General features: G+C 37.5%; 2 protein-coding genes and 1 long non-coding RNA gene across 5 annotated transcripts in view; 1 reads left to right on the top strand and 2 right to left on the bottom strand.

Moving 5' to 3' along the window:
* LOC148029035 (NADH-ubiquinone oxidoreductase-like protein) overlaps positions 1-2270 on the top strand; it is a 35503-nt gene extending 33233 nt beyond the window's left edge. The window contains exons 2-3 of the mRNA XM_087687802.1: positions 1725-1809; positions 1900-2270. Coding sequence (XP_087543928.1) covers positions 1725-1809; positions 1900-2009 — 195 coding nt within the window. The 3' untranslated portion in view covers positions 2010-2270. The remainder of the gene's footprint in view (positions 1-1724; positions 1810-1899) is intronic.
* A 1869-nt stretch (positions 2271-4139) lies between these two features.
* LOC148029033 (uncharacterized) lies at positions 4140-21741 on the bottom strand. Of its 3 annotated transcripts, XR_015692468.1 has the most exons (9): positions 21043-21741; positions 20400-20518; positions 13011-13347; positions 12883-12939; positions 12696-12751; positions 12512-12602; positions 12380-12436; positions 12229-12297; positions 4140-4598 (listed from the first exon to the last, which is right to left on the bottom strand). It is a non-coding gene; the product is annotated as an uncharacterized LOC148029033 (long non-coding RNA). The 3 variants fall into 3 exon arrangements; XR_015692470.1 differs by lacking the exon at positions 4140-4598 and adding an exon at positions 11578-11736 and having other exon boundaries at positions 12696-12939; XR_015692469.1 differs by lacking the exon at positions 4140-4598 and adding an exon at positions 11578-11736 and having other exon boundaries at positions 12696-13347.
* On the bottom strand, positions 15426-17563 carry LOC148029034 (uncharacterized). Its single transcript, XM_087688647.1, has 2 exons — positions 16067-17563; positions 15426-15949 (listed from the first exon to the last, which is right to left on the bottom strand). Exon 1 carries the CDS (start codon positions 17477-17479, stop codon positions 16250-16252), a length of 1230 nt encoding a protein of 409 aa, XP_087544773.1. The 5' UTR covers positions 17480-17563; the 3' UTR covers positions 15426-15949; positions 16067-16249.
* Positions 21742-22977: the final 1236 nt, after the last annotated feature.

Genomic DNA, 22977 nt, shown 5'->3' with positions numbered 1-22977 from the left:
AGTGGCTTCTCTCACAAGGTTGAGTTTTGGATTCTTCAGTTCACTCTGTCTATTGTTCTTTACTAGCAGGTTACCTTTCAAGTGGAAATCTTGGATCTTAGGGATCCCATACATCTTCTTCCTCCTCTTCTTCTTGCCTCGGTCACTTGGTTAGCATGGAGTCAACTCCCAAGATGGAGTACGGGCATATCCTTATTGTTCTCGGCACCACACAAAGTCTAACATTCCTCCTACGCATTGCATGTTTTCATCATCTTTGTGTGAGGGTGCTTGGGCAAGTGAACAATTTCCCCACGAGGGACATTGTCCAAGTGGCAGTTGCTGGATGAGCATTCTTCAGCATGTAGCATTCCATCTCCACCTCACTCTTCTCTTCTTCCCCTTTTTGGGCTTGAGAGGGGGTGTTGAGAAACCCTTCACCCATAGTTTGCGTTTTTGCGTTTTGCATTTAGGGTTTGCATCCCCAAAAAGAGGTGCTATCCTAGATTGATTGTGCCTATTTATAGGCCACTCTCATTCATTCCTTATGGCTGATTCATTCAGTCCGTCTCCTCTTCTCTCCAGCCTCTCCATTGCCCTCACACCCCTTCGGGAGGACATTGTGGTTCGTGGTTCGTGGTTGTCTTCATCATCTTCCTTGTGCTACGGCACCCTTGTTCCCTCGTATCACATTCACTCCATGATTCAAAAATTCATTCCATTTATCAAAGTTTCTTCTCTCTTCTCTTCTCTTCTCCATGTTTGCGGAGTTCACTATGTGTTCCTCCCCGCAAACCCTATTGTCTTGCTGGTATGTCATCTTTTGACAGTCCAGCCTTGGGGGACCCTTGGCCTTGGCCTTGGCTGGAGGATCCAAGTCGGAGTTGGAGGAAGAGGATGACTCAGTGGAGGAGTCTGTATCTTGGTTCTTCTTCTTCTCCTTCCTTAAAGCTGCCACTCTTTGCAATCCTTGTGCAAATGTCTCTTCTTACCACAATGATAAATGAAAATATGAGAGCAAGCTAAGGTGTTCTGGCCCATAGATGATTCTCCTGACATTATAAAAATCTTGTGTCTGCTGTCTGCTGGTTTGGAACGGAATGGAACACACATGGACTAAGAACTGTCAGAGCTAAGGATTGAATCCAATCAGATTTTGAATGTGCCTGACAACCTGGAAAGAAAAGATCATGCACTGTTCACAGCGTGTGGTCTTCATATCACTGGCACTCATATCCTATATCCGATTTGAAATTTTCTGACAAGCGACGTGATGGAAATTCTTAAGGATCTTGCTTTCATACCATTTACCATATTCAACAACCAATACAAGTGCTTGAAACTTTATCAAACGGGAGGGAAGGTCTATGAGTCTTACTGACAAAAGGTAGGCTGCACAGAAGGTTTGAATAGGTTAATTATTTCTTTGAGAGATTTGGATGCAACATTTGCTGTGGATCATTTTACCCCTGCACATGATGTTACGAACAGGGTAAATACATGTCAAGGTGACTAGTCTAAACAGGCCATATCTTGTTTCTATGTAGGCTTCATAGGAAAAGAAACCATGTTATGTCTGAAGGTCCTTGTTTGATTAAATTTCTCTTATACTGAATTATTAAGACTTTTTGGACTACGTGTGTTATTATTCTTCTGTGCTTCCATCTTGTGAGTACTTTTTCTTGCTTGTTCTCATTAAATAATTCACCGGCATATTTTTGTTTCTCTGAACTGTGTACAATCAGAAACTAGACAGAAAATCACCGATGGAATATATCAGTGAAGTACCCCCCATACCTGTGGAAGGACGGGTTGTGGCATGCATAGGGGGTATGTAGCTTTGTCTATCAACTTGCTCATGAATTGATAATGTATTCTTCTTTGTTTCTTTGGGTTGAGGTTCTTGGCACCATTTTGCAGGCCCAGATCCAGCTCTTGGTCATCCGGTGGAGTTTATTTGTCTTGATTCTGATGAACCAAATGTTTGCAAGTATTGTGGACTTCGGTATGAGCAAGCACACCATCATTAACTGTAAAGGTGATTTGCAAGTTCAGTCACTGACAATAGCTTCAATAAATAGATCAGAAGCTCAAATTTCTGCTCTCTTATATGTTTATTGCCAAGTTCAAGTATATGGCTTGCAATCCATGTAGAAGAAGCAGTTGATTATCTAGCAAGCTTGTCAACTTGTTCAGTGTATGATGAGATTATGGGATTTTGCATGTCAGTTGTAGAGCCCTTTGCTGTACCCATGAATATAAATGCAAACCTGAAAAGCAGTTTAATTTGACCTCTCCTTATATTAACCCCACAAATGCTGTCCTAGTATTCAGTGGCTTTGCAATAGTGATTTTTAAAATCTTACAGCCATCTTATGACTGTGGCATGTGCCCAGCATATTATTCACTATGGTCCATAATAAAGGGTACCTAATGAATTGTTACTTAAGAGTTGCAAGTAGAACTTTTGAATATATAACAAGCAAATTGTTGGTTTAAAAAAGCTTTATAACCATCTTATGACTCTGACATTTGTCATGCTAATGTTCACTGTGGTCCATGATAAGGTCAAAGCTAATAGGCAGGAACTTTTGAATATGTAACAGCCAAATTGTTGGTTTATTTTACTCAAGGTTGCTGTTGTGTCTCAGGGATGTGCTTGCATGATGACATGCCTTGGTAGAAGTATCTTTTTGCTTCATTGTCTTAACCTACTGACATCCTTGCTCATATCAAATACTAGTATTTCTTCTTTACATTGATTTGCTTCTTGAACGATTTATGTTGAAAGTATGGTTCATGGAACTTGTAGACATGAAAATTTCAAAGAAATAGACCTATTAATTGGATAAATATCAAAGATCAAGTTGATGAAAAGACAATACCATATATATAATAAAAGTGACAAACATGGATATAACTACGAAAAGTGTCAAAAAAGAGCCATGCACCTTGTCAAATGTTAAATACTTAAAATGGAAAGTATTAAAAAGTCCCTCTTGCATCCTAGAGAATATATAACATACTCATCCTTAATCTCCTCAGCCTCACTCACTGTATTGGAATCAGAGCTCTAATAATGCATTAGTCTATTGAGAGAGAGAGAGAGAGAGATTTTTCTTGGACCAATGTATCTTGTATATAGCAGTAAATAAATGTAGTATACTAATGCACTCAATTGTATGCCAATGCATTTAAGTCTATACAGTAAACTATCTGTTGCAATTAATTGTAATTTATTTCTTTTGTGTGAGAGAGAGAGGTTCTTTCCAGGGAGGACTTGGTCCCTTGGCATATGGTAATTTCCATTTCTTAGTTGCTATGACTTTTGTACTCTTTTAGTCAGGTGACTGTCTATAATCTTGTAATCTTTTGATATAATATAAATCACTCATTATGGGGAGAGAGAGAGAGACAGAGAGAGTGAGAGAGAGAGATGGATTGACACAGCAGTGATGATGGATACTATGATTTCCAGGGTGTTTTATAATCAACATTGTTTCCAAGGCAAGAAGTTACTTTCTTGTTATTTTTTTGGGATGATTTTTTTTTTTGGATGATAAGAAACATTGTTTATTTTTAAGGAGTGTTTCTTACAAGTTATTACATCTTTAGAAATGAATTTCCATGCAACTATAGTAATAGGGTGCTGTTACTTAGGTACATATGTCAACCTACCATATTGAAACTTTCTAATTGCACTTTGGACAGAATGTTTTAATGATTAGTCCAAGGGCTTTTTGTTGTGAAATATTGTTCTTAACCTTTGATCTCTCCAACAGGTAAAATTTGTGGAGCTCAATCTCAATGGTAGTTTTGATTGCTATAGAGATTGTCCTGCACATAGATTTTGTGCACATGAATGCTTATGTTGTAGGTGGTCCTTAAAATATAAAGTCCTATTGGCTCCCTTATCTTGGGGGCATTTCTAGCTTTCGTTATACATCATTGTATTTATTTTTAAGTCAGAGAGAGAGAGAGAGAGAGGGAGGTAATGCAAACCAATGGTGTCATTGCTATCAAGAGTTGCCAAGTCATTTTGATGTCGTGTATTAGTGACTGTGGTTAAAAATGTTGTTTTCAAAGTAACTTAGATGGCAAAACAAAGGAGCAAATTAGATTGTTGAAACTTGTATGGAGTGTACTTACCAATGCTTACTACATTGTAGGTGCAATGTGTTGGCATGTGTTACTCCACAATCCATGTGCATGGCCCTTTGCTTATGATCTTGCTTTTGTTGTTGCCCACATAAGAGAGGAGTTGCCACTAATGAGCTTCAGGAGATGAGAACTTCACTTTGCCATGCTCCTTATACTTTCACATTTGTATTTCACACATGGTCACAGACTCCGCTCATTGAGAAGATGGGATAGAGAAGAAGAGAAGAGAATGTAAGAGCTTCATGGCTAGACGCATAGAGTCTACGACTCTCTCACCTATTCTACTCATGTACAAGCACAACCACCTAACCAAGCAAACGATACATCAGTTTAAGAAAAATGTATCGAGCACACTTACCAATACCTACAATGTTGTAGTGGCGATGCGTTGGTATGTGTCACTCCACAATCCATGTGCATGGCCCTTTGCTAATGATCTTGCTTCCATTGTTATCCACCTAAGATAGAAGTTACCGCTAATGAGCTTGAGGAGATAAAGAGAATTTCACGTTGCAATGTTCCTCACTTCCTCACATTTTGTGCTTCGCATAGTTACATACTCAACTCACCAAGAAAATGGGATAGAGAAGAAAGGAAGAGAATGTAAATAGCTTCACAATAGCATGTCCCTCCCTCCACACATTCTCTCATACTCCCTCTCCCTCACTCTCACACATAGACAATAGAGTAGCGGGAAGATAAGGAGCAAAAGTTTGCACACACATGAATAGTCTCTTCTACCCTTTTTCATCCTTTATATACAAGTTTTCTAGGGTTAGGGTTTCCATCTTCCCCTTGGGCATCCATCCCACTTTTGTGGCTATATGACTGGTCTTTCATCAATTGCATGCCTTTCATTAGGTTTATGAGCCTTCTAGGATGAAAAATAAATTACAGCTTCTTTGCTTATAGTTAGGAATCTATTGATTCGATGCAAATTGCATAGGAGCGAGTCTGGCTCTCGAATTTACATTGCAAAATGATAATGCTACAAATGCCACTGCTTCATGATTTGCAAAATAATAGTGTAATTACTTGCACTTGGTAAAAGTTGTGGTAGGTAACAAGACTGCTAAAGATTATGATATTCTTTATATCTTTGTCATGTGATTACCATTGGCGGATGAAGATTGGCTTCAAAGTTGTGGAAGAAGTTAGAGTGAGTTGAAAAAAATGTGATGGTGTGAAGGCTTTGGCATTGTTTTGTACTTGCAATGGAAAATTTTCTATGTATACTCTCCCTAGGGTGCAAGTGTTAGTATCTTGTGCACATGTCATATGTTGTTGGTTTGGGAGATGGGTCGAACACCAAGAGAGCCTTGAGTATTGTCCCACACTTGAGGACCCAACCTATGCATAGGCCATTGTGTAAATATTATGTGAGTGTGTGGGTATGCTTAGGTACTAAGTTAGAAGGCTACTTCACTAGTTCCTCATAGTTATATAGTCGATGAAGCAAGGGGACTCAAAAGGTGGGCAAAATCATCGGTGTTGAGAAAAAGGGTACTTGATGAAAATCATTGGAGACACCATCAAAATATTGGACAAGGTGTTGTATTTTAGCTAAATGATTTTGAGAATCGAGGTCTCTAGTAGTTGCAACTACTTGTGAAAGTTGGAGAGAATCATTTCATTTCCAAGTGCCTTTTTACCTTGATTTTATTTTCGATCGATCGATCGAGAGAGAGAGAGAGAGAGAGAGAGAGAGAGAGAGAGAGAGAGAGAGAGAGAGAGAGAGAGAGAGAGAGAGAGAGAGAGAGGTGCAAGTGACAGGGTGATAGGTCTAATCATAGTTGAGACAAGCTGCCTAGGTATGTCCTACCCTTGATGTGCCTTGAGGAAAGGTGGAGGAAATCGGACGAAGGGCTAGGAGGTTATGGACGGAACTGGCCGACCCAGGCCTTTGGATGTACCTATTGGAGAATCTGTAGGTATGGAGCTGTGATTGTGAGTATATATTTATTTTCTTTTTCTTTTCTTTTTTTTTTGAATAAATATACAAGTGCTATATATTAAGGCTTTCAATCTTACAAAAAGGACTAGACAATTTTAGTTTTGGGAAGGTTGATCTTGGTAAAGCTTTAGGTTTTGTATATATTGTCATAGAAATGCTTTGATGCATAAGCATTTAGATTGAAAAAATCACTGCTTGCTAATGAAGAATTGAGGAGGACTGAGATTTCTAGAAAGCCATTGCAATTGTTGCCAAGGTAATAGTGGGTTTGAGGTAGTAGTCCAAGTGGGATTTGCTTAACGAAGTTAGCTCCTTGATATCGACTTTCTTCTTGTGTGTCCTTGATGTAAATCAAGGATTTTGTGTATCCATCTAATAGATAATAGTGTGGACTCTATGGTGGCTTGCAAGATCCTCCCTTGATAATGAGCAATGGAATCCACAATTTTGCAGATGTAGCCTAAGTGGACAATTAATCATTGATTGTAATAGAGCACGTAGCTTGCGTGGATAGTACGACATCAATTGAAGATTGAAGATTAAAGATCACCTATTGCATATGATGATATGTTTGCTTTGTTGGATGAACTTCACATCTGATGTCCACAATCATGCCTATTTTCATCACAAGGAAGCACATCTTCAAAGCAACATAGTGATGTAATAGCATTGATGATAGCAATTGACCGTAGGGTGATTGTTGATCAACAATAGATTTAGGAAGTTGATTAGATGGATGCAATCTAGACAACGATGATAGGCTCCCTCCCCCTTTGAGAAGCAATATAATGATGTGCTTTCCTTGCTTTTTTTGGTTTTAAAAAAAAAGGAATTAGCATTACAATAGACTTCTAGAAGAAGAAGAAAATAGTGCTTGTTCTCTCGCTTCCTTCCTCTTGTTTTGGGAGCATCTATCTAACCCTTGATTCTTGTAACTCTCAAGATATTTGCATTTTTACTATTTATCATCTAGTTGCATTTAAATATCCACACATTTTATTTTTATTTTTCTTTTAATATTATTAACACAAATAATTAGGACATCTTATTTATGCCTTAAATTCTTTCATTTTGAGTGATACAATGATAATACTTTAATAAGAAACGATAGTTGCGATTGAACTATTTGTACATATTTTTTAGAATTGGCACATACATATTGCCTCTTGTTCGACTATGCAAAGTTGTGCATAAGTGCCTTCATGATTGATGTATCCTTGGTCTTGACAAACAAAACCAAGATGTTGCACTCTATGAGCTCAACATTGGGACCATTGGACACACATCTATTATTTCAAGGGCTCGACACACGAAGATTACAACTCTCAACTAGTCAACTCACATTTGCAAGTATAACAAAGTAACCTACCAAATGATATATCAACTCAAGGAAAATGTATATGTTGCACTCTATGAGCTCAACAATGGGACCATTGGACACACCTCTATTATTTCAAGGGCTCGACACACAAAGACTACAACTCTCACCTAGTCAACTCACATTTGCAAGTATAACAAAGTAACCTACCAAATGATATATCAACTCAAGGAAAATGTATTGAGTGCAGTTACCAATTCTTACCACATTATAGCACAATGCATTGGCAAGTGTTGCTCCACAATCCATGTGTACGATCCTTTGCTCATGATCTTACTTTCATTGTTACCCACATAAGAGAGGAGTTGCTGCAAATGAGCTTGAAAAGATGAAGATAAGTAGAGAACTTCATGTTGCCATATCCCTCCATGCACACTCTCTATTACACACACTCATGTTCACACTCTCAACTCACCAAGGAGATGGGATAGAGAAGAAGAGAAGAGAGCAAAGAGCTTTATAACATGTCCCTCACTCCATACACTCTCTCACAATCCCTCTTTCTCACTCTCATACATAGACAATAGGGAAGCAAGAAGATAAGGAGCAAAAGTTTGCACATACATGAATAGCCTCTTCTATTATTTTTTATCCTTTATATACAAGTTTTCTAAGGTTAGGGTTTTATAATGTGGTGGAGAAATATATTAAAATAGAGAAAATATTTACATGATAAGGGATGCCTAAGGCCCTTGACCAATGATAAGGACAACACAAAACAAAATACAAAACCATTTGGGATCTATTAGCTTACATAATGAACCTTTTATAGAAAACTTTAAACAATTGAGCTTGGCTTTTAACTACTCTAAACATGGCTAAGGAGTCACTGCTAATGTGTTTAAAGACATTCGCAGAGCTAGAATCTTTTTCTCCTACCTCATCAAAACCGTCCTTATTACTCTAGATGCGCTTGAATGGGATTTCACCACATTCCATAGCTTTAGTGATTTCTCATCCATCCTTCCATCTTCTCCAAATGCTTAAGGCCTCTTTGCATGTCCATAATACATGCTTCACTCTCTTTCTACGTTGGACAAAAGACAATAGTTAATGCCTATGCTAGCCCACTTCAACAATCTGTCCTTAGTTAGAAGCTTCCTTGCCATATTCCAGAATAGCAAGTTTAGTTGCTCACTCAAGGTGGCTTTCCATACCCATGTCATCTTGCGCTTCCAAGATTTGACTATCGAGTTTAGATAATTATCCTTCAACTTGCTCAGGGTCTTGGGCATGGATTTTTGATTTGTCTTCTTGAAAGTGCCTACAGTCTTTCATTTTTGTTGTAGGTTTGCCTTCATGATTTACCAAAGTTCTCCATATTGCCATGGGCCTAATCAACCTATGTAGAAGCCAATAGTCTCTTTTCCTAATGAGAATCCTTTAGATCCCATGTAGTAGACCATCTTAGTAGACCCTTTCATGCAATCCTCCTTGCAAGCTTAGGGTTCTCGTTGATAGGAAGGGTGTTATCTATCATTGCCTATGGAAATGTCCATCTATATTGGAGTAGGGAGGCATCTCCTCCTCTTTCACTTTCCTTTGACCATTCCAATCTCTTAACTATTTCTTTTCACTTCTTCACAAGCCATGTAACAATTTCATCGCCCTTGATTGTTTGCTTAATGTGGGTAGCCAATATCTTATCAACCTAGGTGAGTCTCTGCCACTTCCCTCTCAAGAGTGATGCATTCTGAATTGCTGTCTTGGATATTATGGCAGTCCATGGTTCATCTGCCTCCATCCTCATCAAGATTTGAAATGCACATCTTAAGGACCTATATTGGATCTTCTCTAATCTTATTCCACCATTTCAAGTGGCTTCGGCTACCATACTCCAAGGAATGGAATGCCACTTTTCCTTTGCTCCAAAGGTCCACAGATAGGATTTCAACATCTTCTCAATTCTTTCAATTTGTTTGTTAGGTGGGCAAAGGTCTCACAGCTACTACAAACATTACGGCTAGCATTATTATTTTGTCCAACACAATTAGGCAACCTACAAAAGATAGTGTTTGCTTTGAGTACTTAAGCATCTTTTGCTCGATTTTCTCTGTGGAGCCAATCCATCCTCTACTTCATTGTTATTACTAGTCTCATAGGTGCACCCAAGTACCTAAAGGTCTGGCCCACCTTAGTTAACTTGAATCCTAGCTCCAAAATCCAATCCGGGGATCATCAACACCAATGTAGAGCATTTTAGTCCTCGGTTTGCTTATTAAAGCCCCCGATACCTCTATGTATAGACTGTATATTTGCATTGGCTCTTCAACATTACTTCTTTCAACCTTCACTATGTTAGAGTTGTTGTCAGCAAAGAGCTGTGTGCACATAATAGATTCATCTATCAATGGTAACCCTTGTAGTGACCTATTTGGTGCTTTGAAGTTAATAGCTTTGAGCAGAGGATTGACAACTATGGCAAAAAGCAAGGGGGCATCCTTGCTTAATCGGATGCTCTAGTTTAAAAGCATGAGATGTATACTTGTTCACCCTTACTGTGGCAGTTCCATCAGAAAACAAAGTTTTCACCATCCGACAAAAGTTGTTTCCCAATCCTAATTTGTCATAGAGAGAGATTCCAATAGACCACGTCTATGGCCTTATACAGATCCATATCAATAAGTAGAAAGTCCCCACCTAGATGCATAGCATGGTTAATAGCCAAGACAAGATTCAAGATGGCGACTTGGATGCTCCTTCCATTCACAAATCCATATTGAGCTTTGTGTAAGACCTTGGCGAAAGGTAGTTCACTCTTTGCGAGATGGGTTTTGACACTCTTATATGCGACATTCAACATGGTGAGAGGCCTCCATTGGGATGCTTTGTTCTTTACTATCCCCTTAGGTAATAGCTTTATCATTCCTTGGTTGGGATCTTCCTCCTTACGCATGCGTTATCAAATCTTATGATGTCATTTCCACATGAAAGGCCATAGGGCTTCAAACACCTTAGCTGTTTACCCATCTAGACCAGGGGGCCAAACCTTTCTTCATCTTCTTGAGTATGAACAACAATTCCTCCTTCGAGAACGGTCTGGCTATCATAAGAGCTATTTCATTATCAACTGCTCTCTCCACCGGGTCCGACAAGATCCGTAGCTTCTTCTCATACTCAGCTCCGGGGCTCAGGGCCTCCCCCACTATGCTGGATAGATGATGGATGAACACTTTTGCTATTGACACACCATATGTGTGTCTGTTCCCATCTTCATCTTCAATCTAAATTGTACTAGTCTCTCTCCTATATATCGTTCTGCTGAAGAGTGTTGAAGAAGGTCATGGTGGGAGCATTATGCTCTACCTAATAGTTGCTCTTCGATTGTGAGCTTTTGACCGCAACAATCTTCCTCTTCTCCTTCGCCTCAATAAGAAAAGCCCCCATCATAACTCTCCATATGAAGAGTTGAGTCCCGACTCCCCATGTATGCTGAAGAATGGAGATCAGCCTTTCTTCAGTCTCCTTGCAGTTGGCGCGGTTAATGTTTGGTATTTTCAAAATATGTCAAATTAGTTGTTGTTGATGTTGGGTGTCTTCAAACTCTATCCTTGCGGCTTACTAGTCTTTATCTCCCGCATTATCTGGACGGAGAAGAGCTGGACAGAGTCAGCAAGAAGCAACAATACTAATTTGAGTTGCAGCTACGATGCACCGATAAGTGCTGATCTCTTAACCCTGTTGCCCTGCTGAGCTCGATGGCTCTTTGAATGTTTTTGCTAGAAGCTTCTTGCTAAGCATTTACAAACCCTTCACCAATAAGTTGATCATTTCTGTATCTGACATCAGACATTTCACCTTTAGCAGCCAACCATACCGGTATTTATTAATCCATCTCGGCAAAATAGAACCAAGACTTAGCCATGGCTTTTGTCAAAATCTTGTATATAATGCTGCATGCTGCTCATTGATGCAATTGGCTGCCACGGAGATGATTTCAGGCATTGCTTTTGGTTGGGGATAAGATAAATGTTCCTTTTTGTAAATTTAATAGGAATACCTTGTGACCAACATGGCTTCATCATGCCAGTGATTAACGGTGATACCTCATTCTAGTAATAGAGCAAGCACTCAGTAGTTATGCCATTGTGTTTTAGAGCCTTAACTTTTGTCGAATCCCTTTGACAAGGCAACGAACAACTCCTCTTGGGAAAGGGGGCTCAGTGAGAGTCTAGCAACCTTATCCAGATACTTCAGTAATTCATGACATGCCTCCCAATGAAATGCCATTGAGTTGTCTTCACTATAAAGATGAGAGAAAAACCTGCAATACTCATCGGCAATCTGGAGGGATCAGCTTGTATATCACAAGAAACTCTAATCCACTTACTATATAGGAAAAAAAAGAGAATTTGCTAGTTAGATTTCCACATAACTAGAAAGAGTCTAATATAGGAAAAATCAAACTTTACTAGATTGCCAATCTAGAAAGATAGTTTCCAATATAGAAAGATTTTTCTAGTTAATTTACTATATAGAAAGCTTTTTTGGTTAGCTTACTATATAGGAAGTTTTATCATAACTATCTATATAGTAACTTTTTTAAAACATTACTACATAGTAACTTCATAAATAGAAATAATCTATATAGTAACTTCATCGAAAAAGTTACCATATAAGAAATTATAACATATAACATCTATGTAGTAACTTTATCATATTTTCACTCCACTATAAGATAAAAATAAATTGATTAAACAAAGATAATATTTAATACAAACTATAGAGATAAAAAGAATGAGAAATATCTTAGTACCTTTGGGATTCGCTTGCTTTTTTGATTTACAGCTATAACATTATTTGCCAACATAGTGTTCTCCTCAATCTATAATTTTAAAAAATATTATTAAATTATAATATGATATATATTAATATTTAATTTTTACAAAGCATTGAAGATAACTAACCTGTGTAGCCTGTATAAGAAGGTCGGCAAATGATTTATAATTCTTGAGCATGTCATCCTTAAAAGAAAATGAAACATGTTAGTAAAATTATCCAAAGATTTTATTAAAAATAATTATGAATATCATGCTCACCATATCAAAATTCTCATCATTTTTTTGTGTGATTTGAATCATCTTGTGTATGTGACGGTAGTTCTGGACGATAAACATCCTCTACCTCCATCTTGTTTGAAAGAAAACTCAGTAATCAAATAAAAAACATAAATATTCCAAAAAGTAGTGATCAATGAGGTGCATTATAGTTTTATTGACAAACCTCTATTGTGCCACGTGCATTATGATCCAAACCCTCATTTTCTTCATTGTTAAAAGCTTGGGATTGTTGCAATGTTTTTTTTTTAATATAACAAAAAAGCGCAATTTATGTCAGTACAGTTATGTAAATAAAATCATAATTTAAAAAAACATTATTCTAAAATGAAAATAAAATATTTGAAATAAACCTGTTGAACTTCTTGATCATCTTTAGCATCTTCTCCAACTATAGAAGTAGTTGATTTCTATAAAAAAAAGTTGATTTGTAAGGAGCATAAAAAGTAAAGTAAGTTCTATTACATGTTAAAGAGTGTACCATAGAGGAGCTCTTTGATAAGTGTCTCATCTTTTGTTTCTTGAATTTTCTATTTGTTTGCATATTTCGAAGGAAATATAGGTAGATGTCTTCTTTTCTCCAAATATAAGTTGCCCTTGGAAACTCAAGTGGCTTAATCTTATGATGCTTAGACTCAATGTAATCTTTTATCTCTTGTTGCAAGTCAAGCTTATGTCGCAGATCTTTATACTTTTCTTTCATATATTTCACCCAGCGTCTTACAGTAGCTTGATTTGCACAATAAATTTGGTTTTGTGTACTACGACAATATGTATCTACAGCCATGACCTCATTAGAGGCCATCGTAAAATATAACCTGAAAAAAAAACATACAAGTCAAATAAACATAATATTTAAGATAGTAATCATTCACAAAATGGTAAATATTAGTTGTAAAGATATATGAAACTTGGATTGATCTAATAAAATAAATGTTTTTAAAAATACTTACATTTATAAGCATGTATATAGTCTATAAAGACATGTCTTTTTTGCATAAATTTAGGATATCCATGACACTGGAAATCACATAATTCTCCAGAGGATAATATTGCTCTCCTGCTTTTCCTTATCAACCATCCATGTATTATTGTGATACAACAATTCTAGTCCCTCGTGCAGTTATCCTCCATAGAAACTTTCCATAAGTTATTTTGATTGTGATCTTTCTCCAACTATGCTAATTTGCATTCTTTTTTTTCTCTATCCACTTCACGTACCACCGCATGTTTGGTTAAATTGTTATTCATATCCATATATGCCAACACAATATCATTTTTCTGTAGCCATGGAGGAATACAATCAACTTCACCTACTTGAAGCAGTCTCATCCTTGGTGAGAGATCTTTTATTTCATAAGCAATAAGCTTATTAGTGAAAGGGAGAAGCATACACTTGTGCAATAATGAGCTTACAGGCCTTACACAATCCCAGTCAAATGAAAGACGTTCTCTCTGTAACACACTCATTCCTGTAGTTGGTTCAATAAGTAAGCACTCTTTATTATCTTTTACTGTGATACACTGTTTATAATACTCTGCCCCAAAGAAAAGCATGATCTCTCTATTCCATTGAACTGAAAAAATTGATGTAATACGAGCCTTCCAATGACCCATACTTTCAACAGTAGTGTTAGGCTCATCAACTTTAACTACTACATCATCCCCAAGCTTATAAACATCCCCATTGAACAATAATTTTTTATACATTGTCACATGTTGGGATTGTAGAGAATTCTCTTCAAGAGACCAATAGTGCTCTACATACTTTTGTTCCTCCTGACTAAGCAGTCTAATTATTCCTCTCTTTTGTCATATTGCTATACCTTTTTATTTTATCATTCTCCAACATGCACTATCTTGATTTATTATTTCAAGCTCCCTCCATAGCTCCTTTGCCCTCTTGATTGATGAAACCTCCAAGATTCCTTGCTCATGTGTTGCGTGGCATGATGTGCTGTCACGACTTCTTATCTCAAAAAAAGAAGGAACTGACAAACACATATGAACACTTTTTAATGTCCTCTCATGTGGCAAAAGGTTATCCTTATCTTGTTGTAAGATTGAGAAAACCTCTGTAAATAGATTCGTCTATAATAATGAATGTACGATATCTCCATGTCTTTTTTATTGGTCTTGATACCAACATATGTTAGTACCTTAAGTTCAAATTCATAACACCAATAGATATCATGCATTCCATGCCTGCAAACGTCATCAAGTATTTCTCCAAACCCTGTAAATAAAATAAGTTAGTAGACATTATTAGAGGCTATGAGAAATTGATATATTGAATTAATAAAGGTTCATACCTGCAACATGCTCAAGAGGAGAAGAATTTTCCCCCATGGACTCTTCCTTTCTTACTCTCCATGAAAGAAGCAAGGTACGCATCATTTCTATGCTTTCCTTTGACCAACCTTTGTCGCGACTATAATTATAAAACCCATGGAATATATCTACTAGAAGAATCCCCAAGTCATAGATTTCTCTATGTAAGTCAGAAATTCTTAGTAAAATATATGGTAAGCACCACTGGATGAACTTTTGATTCTCCTTAGCCTTAAAAATATCATGGTATTTACTTGGAGTGGATGGCCAACGACCATATCAAATGGATTGTGGAGCGAGGGAAAATACTTTTTCAACACAAGCATCTATTTCTCTCTTTGTCTCATTGGATGCAGCTTGCATAAGAGCACTTATATATTTTTTGAATACATTCAATGCAAAAATATGAATTGAATCATAGACTAAATCCAATGATAAATTGAAACCATATAGATCATGCAATCTCCACATTATAGACTCTCATGATAATCCTGCTTCCTTGAGTATACATTCTTGTTCAATCTGTGTGAATGCTTTTTTGGATTATAAAAGTGCTTCTTTCATTCCTTCTATGGTACGTTTTTCTGGAGGATACCGAGCTTGATATCTATTTCCATCATAAATATAGCGACCTTGAAATGATGAGTTATTACTATCCAAGGTAGCTTGAGCTTTGTCCCTTCGGCAAAAGGACTGTCCTCCATCTTTAAACATTCCAAGTTTGCATTGGGCTGGATGATCACTTGTGACCATCATTAACATTGCACGTATCTTACAAAATTGTGTTTGTTGAGTGGAATTATCAAAGATATGTTCAATTGGATAATTATAAAACACATTTACTCCCTCAATGAATAACTCCTCAAGCTCTTTTATTAATGGTCTCAAAATGATCCCGAATGCAAAGCTTGAATTGCGAATCAACTTCTTGCTACTTAGAGGCAAAAATAATACAGGAAGAATCCCAACCCTAGACCTTTTTCCACAGTTTAAAATCATAATTTCTATTGCACCAGAGTCTTTTTGAGTTGTTCGAGAAGCTTGGAATCCATCCCAATGTAGAAGTAGAGCAAAGTTTCGAGGCTCTCCCTACATAAAAAATTAATTTAGTACAAATACGCATAGAGCAATAACTAGTATGATTCTATGTATTCACAAGTAGATTTGGTATACATATTTTGAAAAGATAACTACTGAAGTATGTACCTTGCATAACTGTTGATGGTGTTTATTCAAAGTACGACACTTATTGCATATAAATATATACTCCTTGGTAGATTCACTCCATCCATGCTGAAGTGTTTCTGATTTTCTTGGAAATGTGGAAAACACAGTATTATACCTTGAGTTCTGGAAAATGACAGGTAACTCGTACTCAACATTTGGATTCTAGAAATCTTGGACCTCACGACATTGTGATCCATCCCAAAATTCAAAGGATGAGTTTGGATGCATAGAAACAGCCTGTCCAAGCCATCTCTCCTTGTGGCGCCACATTTGTAAAAATCCATGGCAAAGGCTTTGACTTTTTACTAAAAGTTGTAGTTGATTCTTAATAGGTAAATAGTCAAATGAAAGCATATCCTTTCGTGGCTTTTGACACCTTAGACACTTGGAAAAACAAATCAAGCAATCACGTTTCAAGATGCTTTGTCTTCTATTTCTTGGACAAGAACACTTTTCAACATTTCCCACATATAGATATTCTCTACTAAGCTCAAAAAGCTCTATCTCATGAGGATTATCATGTGTACCTCCACAAATCTTATAGGGTTGAGATTGAATCATTCCAAGTCCATTGTACATTGTAATCAATTGCTCCCAACATGTAGGAATCCTTAATCCATCTAAGGTCCCATTCCATGTCTTAGGCAATTGAACCAAGAGCTTACTCAAGCTTGGTTTCAAAGGCTCATTATCTCGTTTTCCAACTCTCTGGCCACCCATATCACCAAACAAAAGTTGAAGCATTTCATCCTGAGCTGTAATAGATATTCTATGTTTATCCCAAAGAGCTTGTAACTCAATTACCTTCTCAAGTATCTGGATGCATAATAAGGACTCTGTACCATCCACATCTGCACTTCTTGGATCAACGTCTTCATGTATATCCATATGTTCATGTATATCCTCACAATGTTGATCTGGGTCACTATATGCATGATCTCCATGATCATGAATATAATTTATTATATCATCAAGATGATTTATCATACTTGGAGACCTGTCACCATAGGCATTGAAAGTACTATTGTTGTCATTGCATTGTGGTGTCAATCCTATCTCGAGTCCCAAGTCTCGATATTTTAACCTCAATTGTTGATGAATAGCAAAGGTAGAAGGAACCACATATCTTCCACCATGACAGTATAAAATGCAATTGCACCAAACTTGTCTCCTCTCTGTGGGTCCATCTATAGTTTCAGTTAATTGTTCCTCATCTTGGGCCATAGTCAAGTTTGGATTTTGTAAACCAGTCCTCCTATGCATATTACCAAGTAAATCTTGGCGGCTATGATGGTAGAAAGTACTTCTACTAACCATCTGCCATCCTTGATTAGTTTTTGAGCACTTGTATAAGCATGAGCATCTTCTCATATCACTTGAGGAACTTGCCATCTGTGCCACAAGAATACCATTCAATTAAAACTTTATATAATCTCTTAACAAATTTAGTTTTCAAGCTTACTTTTCTAAGCATGGTTAAACATCTCCTCAAACAAGAGATTACAAAATCCTACTTAGATAGAACAAGAATGTATGTCCTAGTAGAGGTGTTTGTACAAAAGGGAAGGCCCATCACAACAATTATCCTTTCCCAAAGCATGGTTAGACATCTCCTCAAACAAGCAAAGGAGATATTACAAAACCCTGCTTGGATAGGAAGATCGTGTCCCTAGGGCCAAAAAGACCCATCACAACAGTTATCCTTTCCCAGGCATGGCTAGACATCTCCTCAAACAAGTCATTTTAGGATGATTACTATAGGAAAATCATGAGTATTCCTCATTCCAAAATATCATAGAATTTAATGCAGCATAGAAGAGTTAGTGGTAGCTCCATTTTTACTTTTAGCTTTTGAAGGCATAATCCATTTAAGTAGAGTGCATTAACATTCCATGAACATACCCTTAAACATGCTAAATAATCAGATTATCAATGTTTTCAATGCATTAAGACGAATATCTATTGTGAAATTTTCACAAAATTGAATGGAATCTATGATTAACATAGCACTGATCTCATTATTGAAGGTGTTGGTTCTCAAGCTACTTATTGGTCCTATTATACTTGATTAGGATTGCAACCATCAAATTCCTCAAGTTTTGTAAAAGAAAAGTAGGGGATCTTTATGTGGTTCTAAAATTTTTTAATTCCTAGAAATATTATGATACTAAGATAGTCAATGGTCATTGTATTTACTCCATGCAATGAGGGTTATTTTTTTAGGCTAGATGACCTTGGTTATCTATTCATAGGGCCAATAATTTCTCATGATAAACTTCCCTTCTATAAACTTTTTCTAATCATATTGTAAATCACCAAATATAAACATTTTGATGAACTTAAGTTCTTTTGTCCTCTTTGACATCTTGAGATTAATGGCAAGTTAGTTAATTTGGCTAAAATTTTATAAAGAGATGGGGGTTCCATCATCCCCATTTTGGGCTCCAACAACTTCCGCTTTAGATCCAAATATACTCTAGATATCTACATCTTTTCTAGGAAATTCATTGTGTCTCCTCTATATATTTGGGATGGATATTGGTAAATACTGGCATATAACGACCAATCTAATACGATATGGCCCATTATTCCTATGTCATCAAAACACCTTATAGTCAATATATACAAACTTGACTTAGGTACAAGACTCTAGTCATTAATGCTATATCTAATCAATATTACTGACTCCCATAGTACTCTTATATTACTTTTCTTATAAGTCAAACGCTCTTCGGAGATGTAACACAACATAAAATAACTTGATACTTTGGGACAACCCCATACTCCAAATCTAGCAGGTGGGATCCTTGGCATTAAGGAAACTCTCTCGAGTGAAATTATTTGGGTTACATGTCTATAAACCATAAGGTTAAGGGTACTCGTTCATTTGAAAGCAAGGAATCTTCATGGATGTTATAGAAAAGTAGGTAGACTAAATCCCTTCTACTCCTTGTATTCTCTATAGTATGAAGGTAACATATTGTATTCTATTGGTTTTCAAGATGAGATTTCTTTCTAGATGCAAATTTATATTGGGTCCAACCCCTTATAATTTGTGGGTATAAAATATGTTGGGGGATGCAAATAGTATCAAAGTAGGCATTCAAGGAGCTTCTTCACTCCTTGCTTCAACCTCGGAAGGAGAGCTTGACTTGAAGCTTTCATGGTAGCCCACTCTTCATCGTTCCAAGGTGTGCATTGACCTTTCTCGTCAAATCTTGTTTGAGGGCTTCAAGGAGATCTATTGAGCATTGATTGATGGTCATTGAGCTTAGGAGCAATAGTAGAATGACTGAGCAGCTAATGCACTTTGCGTTGATTTTCAATGCATCAAGACGAATATCTATTGTGAAATTTTCACAAAATTGAATGGAATCTATGATTAACATAGCACTGATCTCAACATTATTGAAGGTGTTGGTTCTCAAGCTACTTATTGGTCCTAGTAGAGGCGTTTCTACGAAAAAGGAGTTACAAGAAAAATATCAAGGACATACATTGATGGGCTCATTTTCCAAGCAAGGACATATATTGGTGGTTAGACATCTCCTCAAACAAGTGATACTTGGAGCTTGCTATAATAAACTTATGCTCAAGAGAAAACCTTGCATAAAAAGCAAACAAGAGAACCCTAAACCCTACTTGGATAGGAAGATCGTGTCCCCAGGGCCAAAAAGGCCCATCACAATAGTTATTCTTTCCCAAGCATGGTTAGACTCCCTCCTCAAACAAGCAAAGGTCACTAATTAAGAGACATGTAATCTTCAATTTTAAATTCTCTTATGCAACAAAAGTGTACCATTAAAAAAAGTTAAATTCTCTTATGCAACAAAAGTGTAATACTATCTAAGGCATCTTGGAGATTTCACTTATTATCAAATGCTTTGCATTTCTATTCTTAGTTGTTTCATAAGATCCATCCCATAACTAAATCTTAAAAAAGACCAGTATCACTCCATAATTAGCTCTTTAGAAAAAAAACAATTTCAATATCATTGCAAGACATAGAGGAATTTATTTGAATAGATAGTGAACCATGGAAATCTACATGAATTGATGTACAAAAGTGAACCTATTATATACACTAGTATACAACGCATGCGAATGCTCAAGCAAAATAATTGACATAATTAATTTTTTCATATTGCAATTGATGAATTCACATCCTATTATCCTTAGTGTTAGGTAATTCAAAAACTCCCCTATTATTATCCTTAATACCATAACATTAAAACACTTTAGTTAAAAAACCATTAAAAAAACATTTCAAACTATATATTTTTTAATTATCCTTAGTCAAGTTTGGTTATACCTGGCTGGAGTTGGAGGCGTAATGGGTGGTCGAGAGACGCAAGACGTCAGGAGCTAGGCCGTCGTTGGGAGGAGCTGGCCGTTGGGAGGAGTTACTTTCAGGAGGAGATCAATTCTTTCCTGAATTGGCAACACAAGAACCCCCAAAATTAGGCAGGCGTGTTAGAGAAAATAACGCAGATACAGATAAACTCTTCTATGTGATTTATTTATCTATATATATATTCGATTCTGCGTAAGTATAAAACACTAAATCAAAAACCAGCAATGATTCATGTCAATTGCGATAGATGCGCATGCGACACACATTGCATTAGAATCCATGCATAGTTCATGTCAAATTCTGATGCATAATTCATGTCAAATTTGACAGAAAAAAAAGAAAGACAAGGAATCATAAAGCAAGACAATAATATCGAGGCATGACTAAATATGCCACTGATCAGGCGCTCAGGAACTTGAAAAGCCGCCAAAACACTCCTTGCTTGAATAATATTACATATATAACTGCAGTTGCCTTATGATCACTCTGTATGAACCCAATCAGGCTTTGACAACACTTTGCACGAAGATGGAGCTGAATTTCTAGCTAATGCGAGTGACCAAGTGTATAATAATGAGGAAGACGAGTATAAAGACCTTACAAAGTTTCTCTAGTTCGAACGCCTCTGCCGAACTGGCTCCGCTGGATGTTCTCGTGCCATTTCTTCAGGACAATGCCGATAACTCCCGCGACTCTCACGCCCAGACTTTGACAGGGGAGGGCAGTAGGACGATGGTATTTATGCGCCCAGACTTTGACAGGGGAGGGCACCCAGACTTTGATAACGGGGGAGGGCCACGCCACGCCCAAACTTTGGCGGGGGAGGGCGCCCAGACTTTGACGGGGGAGGGCCACGCCACGCCATGCCACGCCGACAGGGCCACGCCGACGATGGTGAGCTGCTACACTTTGACGGGGGAAGGCAATAGGTCGGTGGAGTCCCGGCGGGTGGAGAGCTTATATCGGATGATGGCAGAGAGTAGGAGGACGACAACGAAGTACTACCGGGGGAATATGGTGGAGAGTAAGAGGATGAATATGGCCGTGAGCTGCCAGACTTTGATGGGGGAGGGTAGTAGGTCGGTGGAGTAGTCCCGATGGGATCAAAGCTACCTAACGATGGAGGAGTGTAGGAGTACGTCGGGCCGGCAGAGCTGCTGGCCACCGAGTGCAGTTCGCTCTTACAAGCTGCCGCGCGGCGCTTGCTAGCAGGCAGGGTACCACTTATAACAAGGCCGCCTGCTAGCCGACGACGCCGACAGCACCTAGCAGCATGCGTCACGCGCCCGATTAAATCAAGCCGATAGACGTATATATTGGGCACCAAGCTGACGATCACTGTTGAGGAGAGAGCACGCGCGGGTCACTGATCACAGTGCCAGTGCTTAGGGCGTGCTATATTTGGGCACTACAATATTGATTGCGAGAGCGAAGCTGGAGGGCGGGAATATGCATAAGAGCTCAAGGCGGTTCAAGCTAGCTCCAGATCAATAAAAAAAAGAGGAAGAAGAAGAGGAGGAGAATTAATTTGGCACCAACGTTCCTCTTGCAGGTCAATATTAATGCCATTAAAGTCATTAATGACCTTGCAAATAATAGTAGTGTGACTTGCAACTAGACCTAGCGATGAAGAGGACTTTAACATGTTTTTATTTATCAATGTGGGGAACCAATGAAGAAAAACCCATGTTAAGGACCCATTTTCATCAAATTTTGTACTAGATAATACTAGATACCCCTACCTCCATTATTCATAGATTTTTGAAAGAAATATTTGTATTGTCCATGGTTACATGAGATAATTAATCTAAAGTCACACACACACACACACACACACACACGTGTGTATACAGACAGGCAAAAAGAATTTATAAATGTGATGAGTTTTTCCAATGAGGTATTGTAAAAATTTCATAGCCATAAAACTACATTTGTTTTCAATTTAAATGTGCATTCAAAATCTTAATTTATTAAACTTCCCTTTTAAGTGCTTATGTGGATTAAGATATGCTATCCTGAATTAAGAGACTTGAAGTATTGTATAATAAATTTCCATATCCACAAGGACACTCACAACATTTGAGATAAAATATAAAAAACCTTTAAGAATGAGGTAGAAGGAAACTTTGTGTTATAGCTGGGGGTTAGATCCAATTGTATCACATTGGGGTAGATGGTTGAAGTAGGGGCCACAAATGTTGGAAGTTTCTCGCAGGCCGGGGTCCTCAAGCACTTGTAATTGTGTATGCTCCTTGGGGGTGTGTCTCCCTATCTGTGATGTGATTTGTGTGTATGTTGGTATAATCAGAAGCCAATCTTCACGGGGTGTATATAGCCATCAAAAAAGTTTTACTAGCAGTTGTAGATACTTGCGTATTATGATGAATGATGGATTAGGAAAGTTTCTTAACTTTCTTACCAAATCAGTTGATTGAAGGCAAAAGGTCTCTAGCATGAAACATATATTGCTCCAGTGGGACTTCCATGGCCTACTACATATACTTGTGTCACAAGTATCTACAACACTCCCTAGTCA

The sequence above is a fragment of the Lygodium microphyllum genome, chromosome 11 (assembly GCF_053477565.2).
Source record: "Lygodium microphyllum isolate KBCC chromosome 11, Lygodium_microphyllum_v1.1.10, whole genome shotgun sequence".
NCBI lineage: Eukaryota > Viridiplantae > Streptophyta > Polypodiopsida > Schizaeales > Lygodiaceae > Lygodium > Lygodium microphyllum.
The sequence above is the reverse complement of the archived record's forward strand: the minus strand, read 5'-3'. Positions and strand labels throughout refer to the sequence as shown.

What these genes read in the sequence shown, in the direction of transcription:
- LOC148029034 (XM_087688647.1), bottom strand. Translation starts at nt 17,479, where the DNA reads ATGGCAAGTTCCTCAAGTGATATGAGAAGATGCTCATGCTTATACAAG.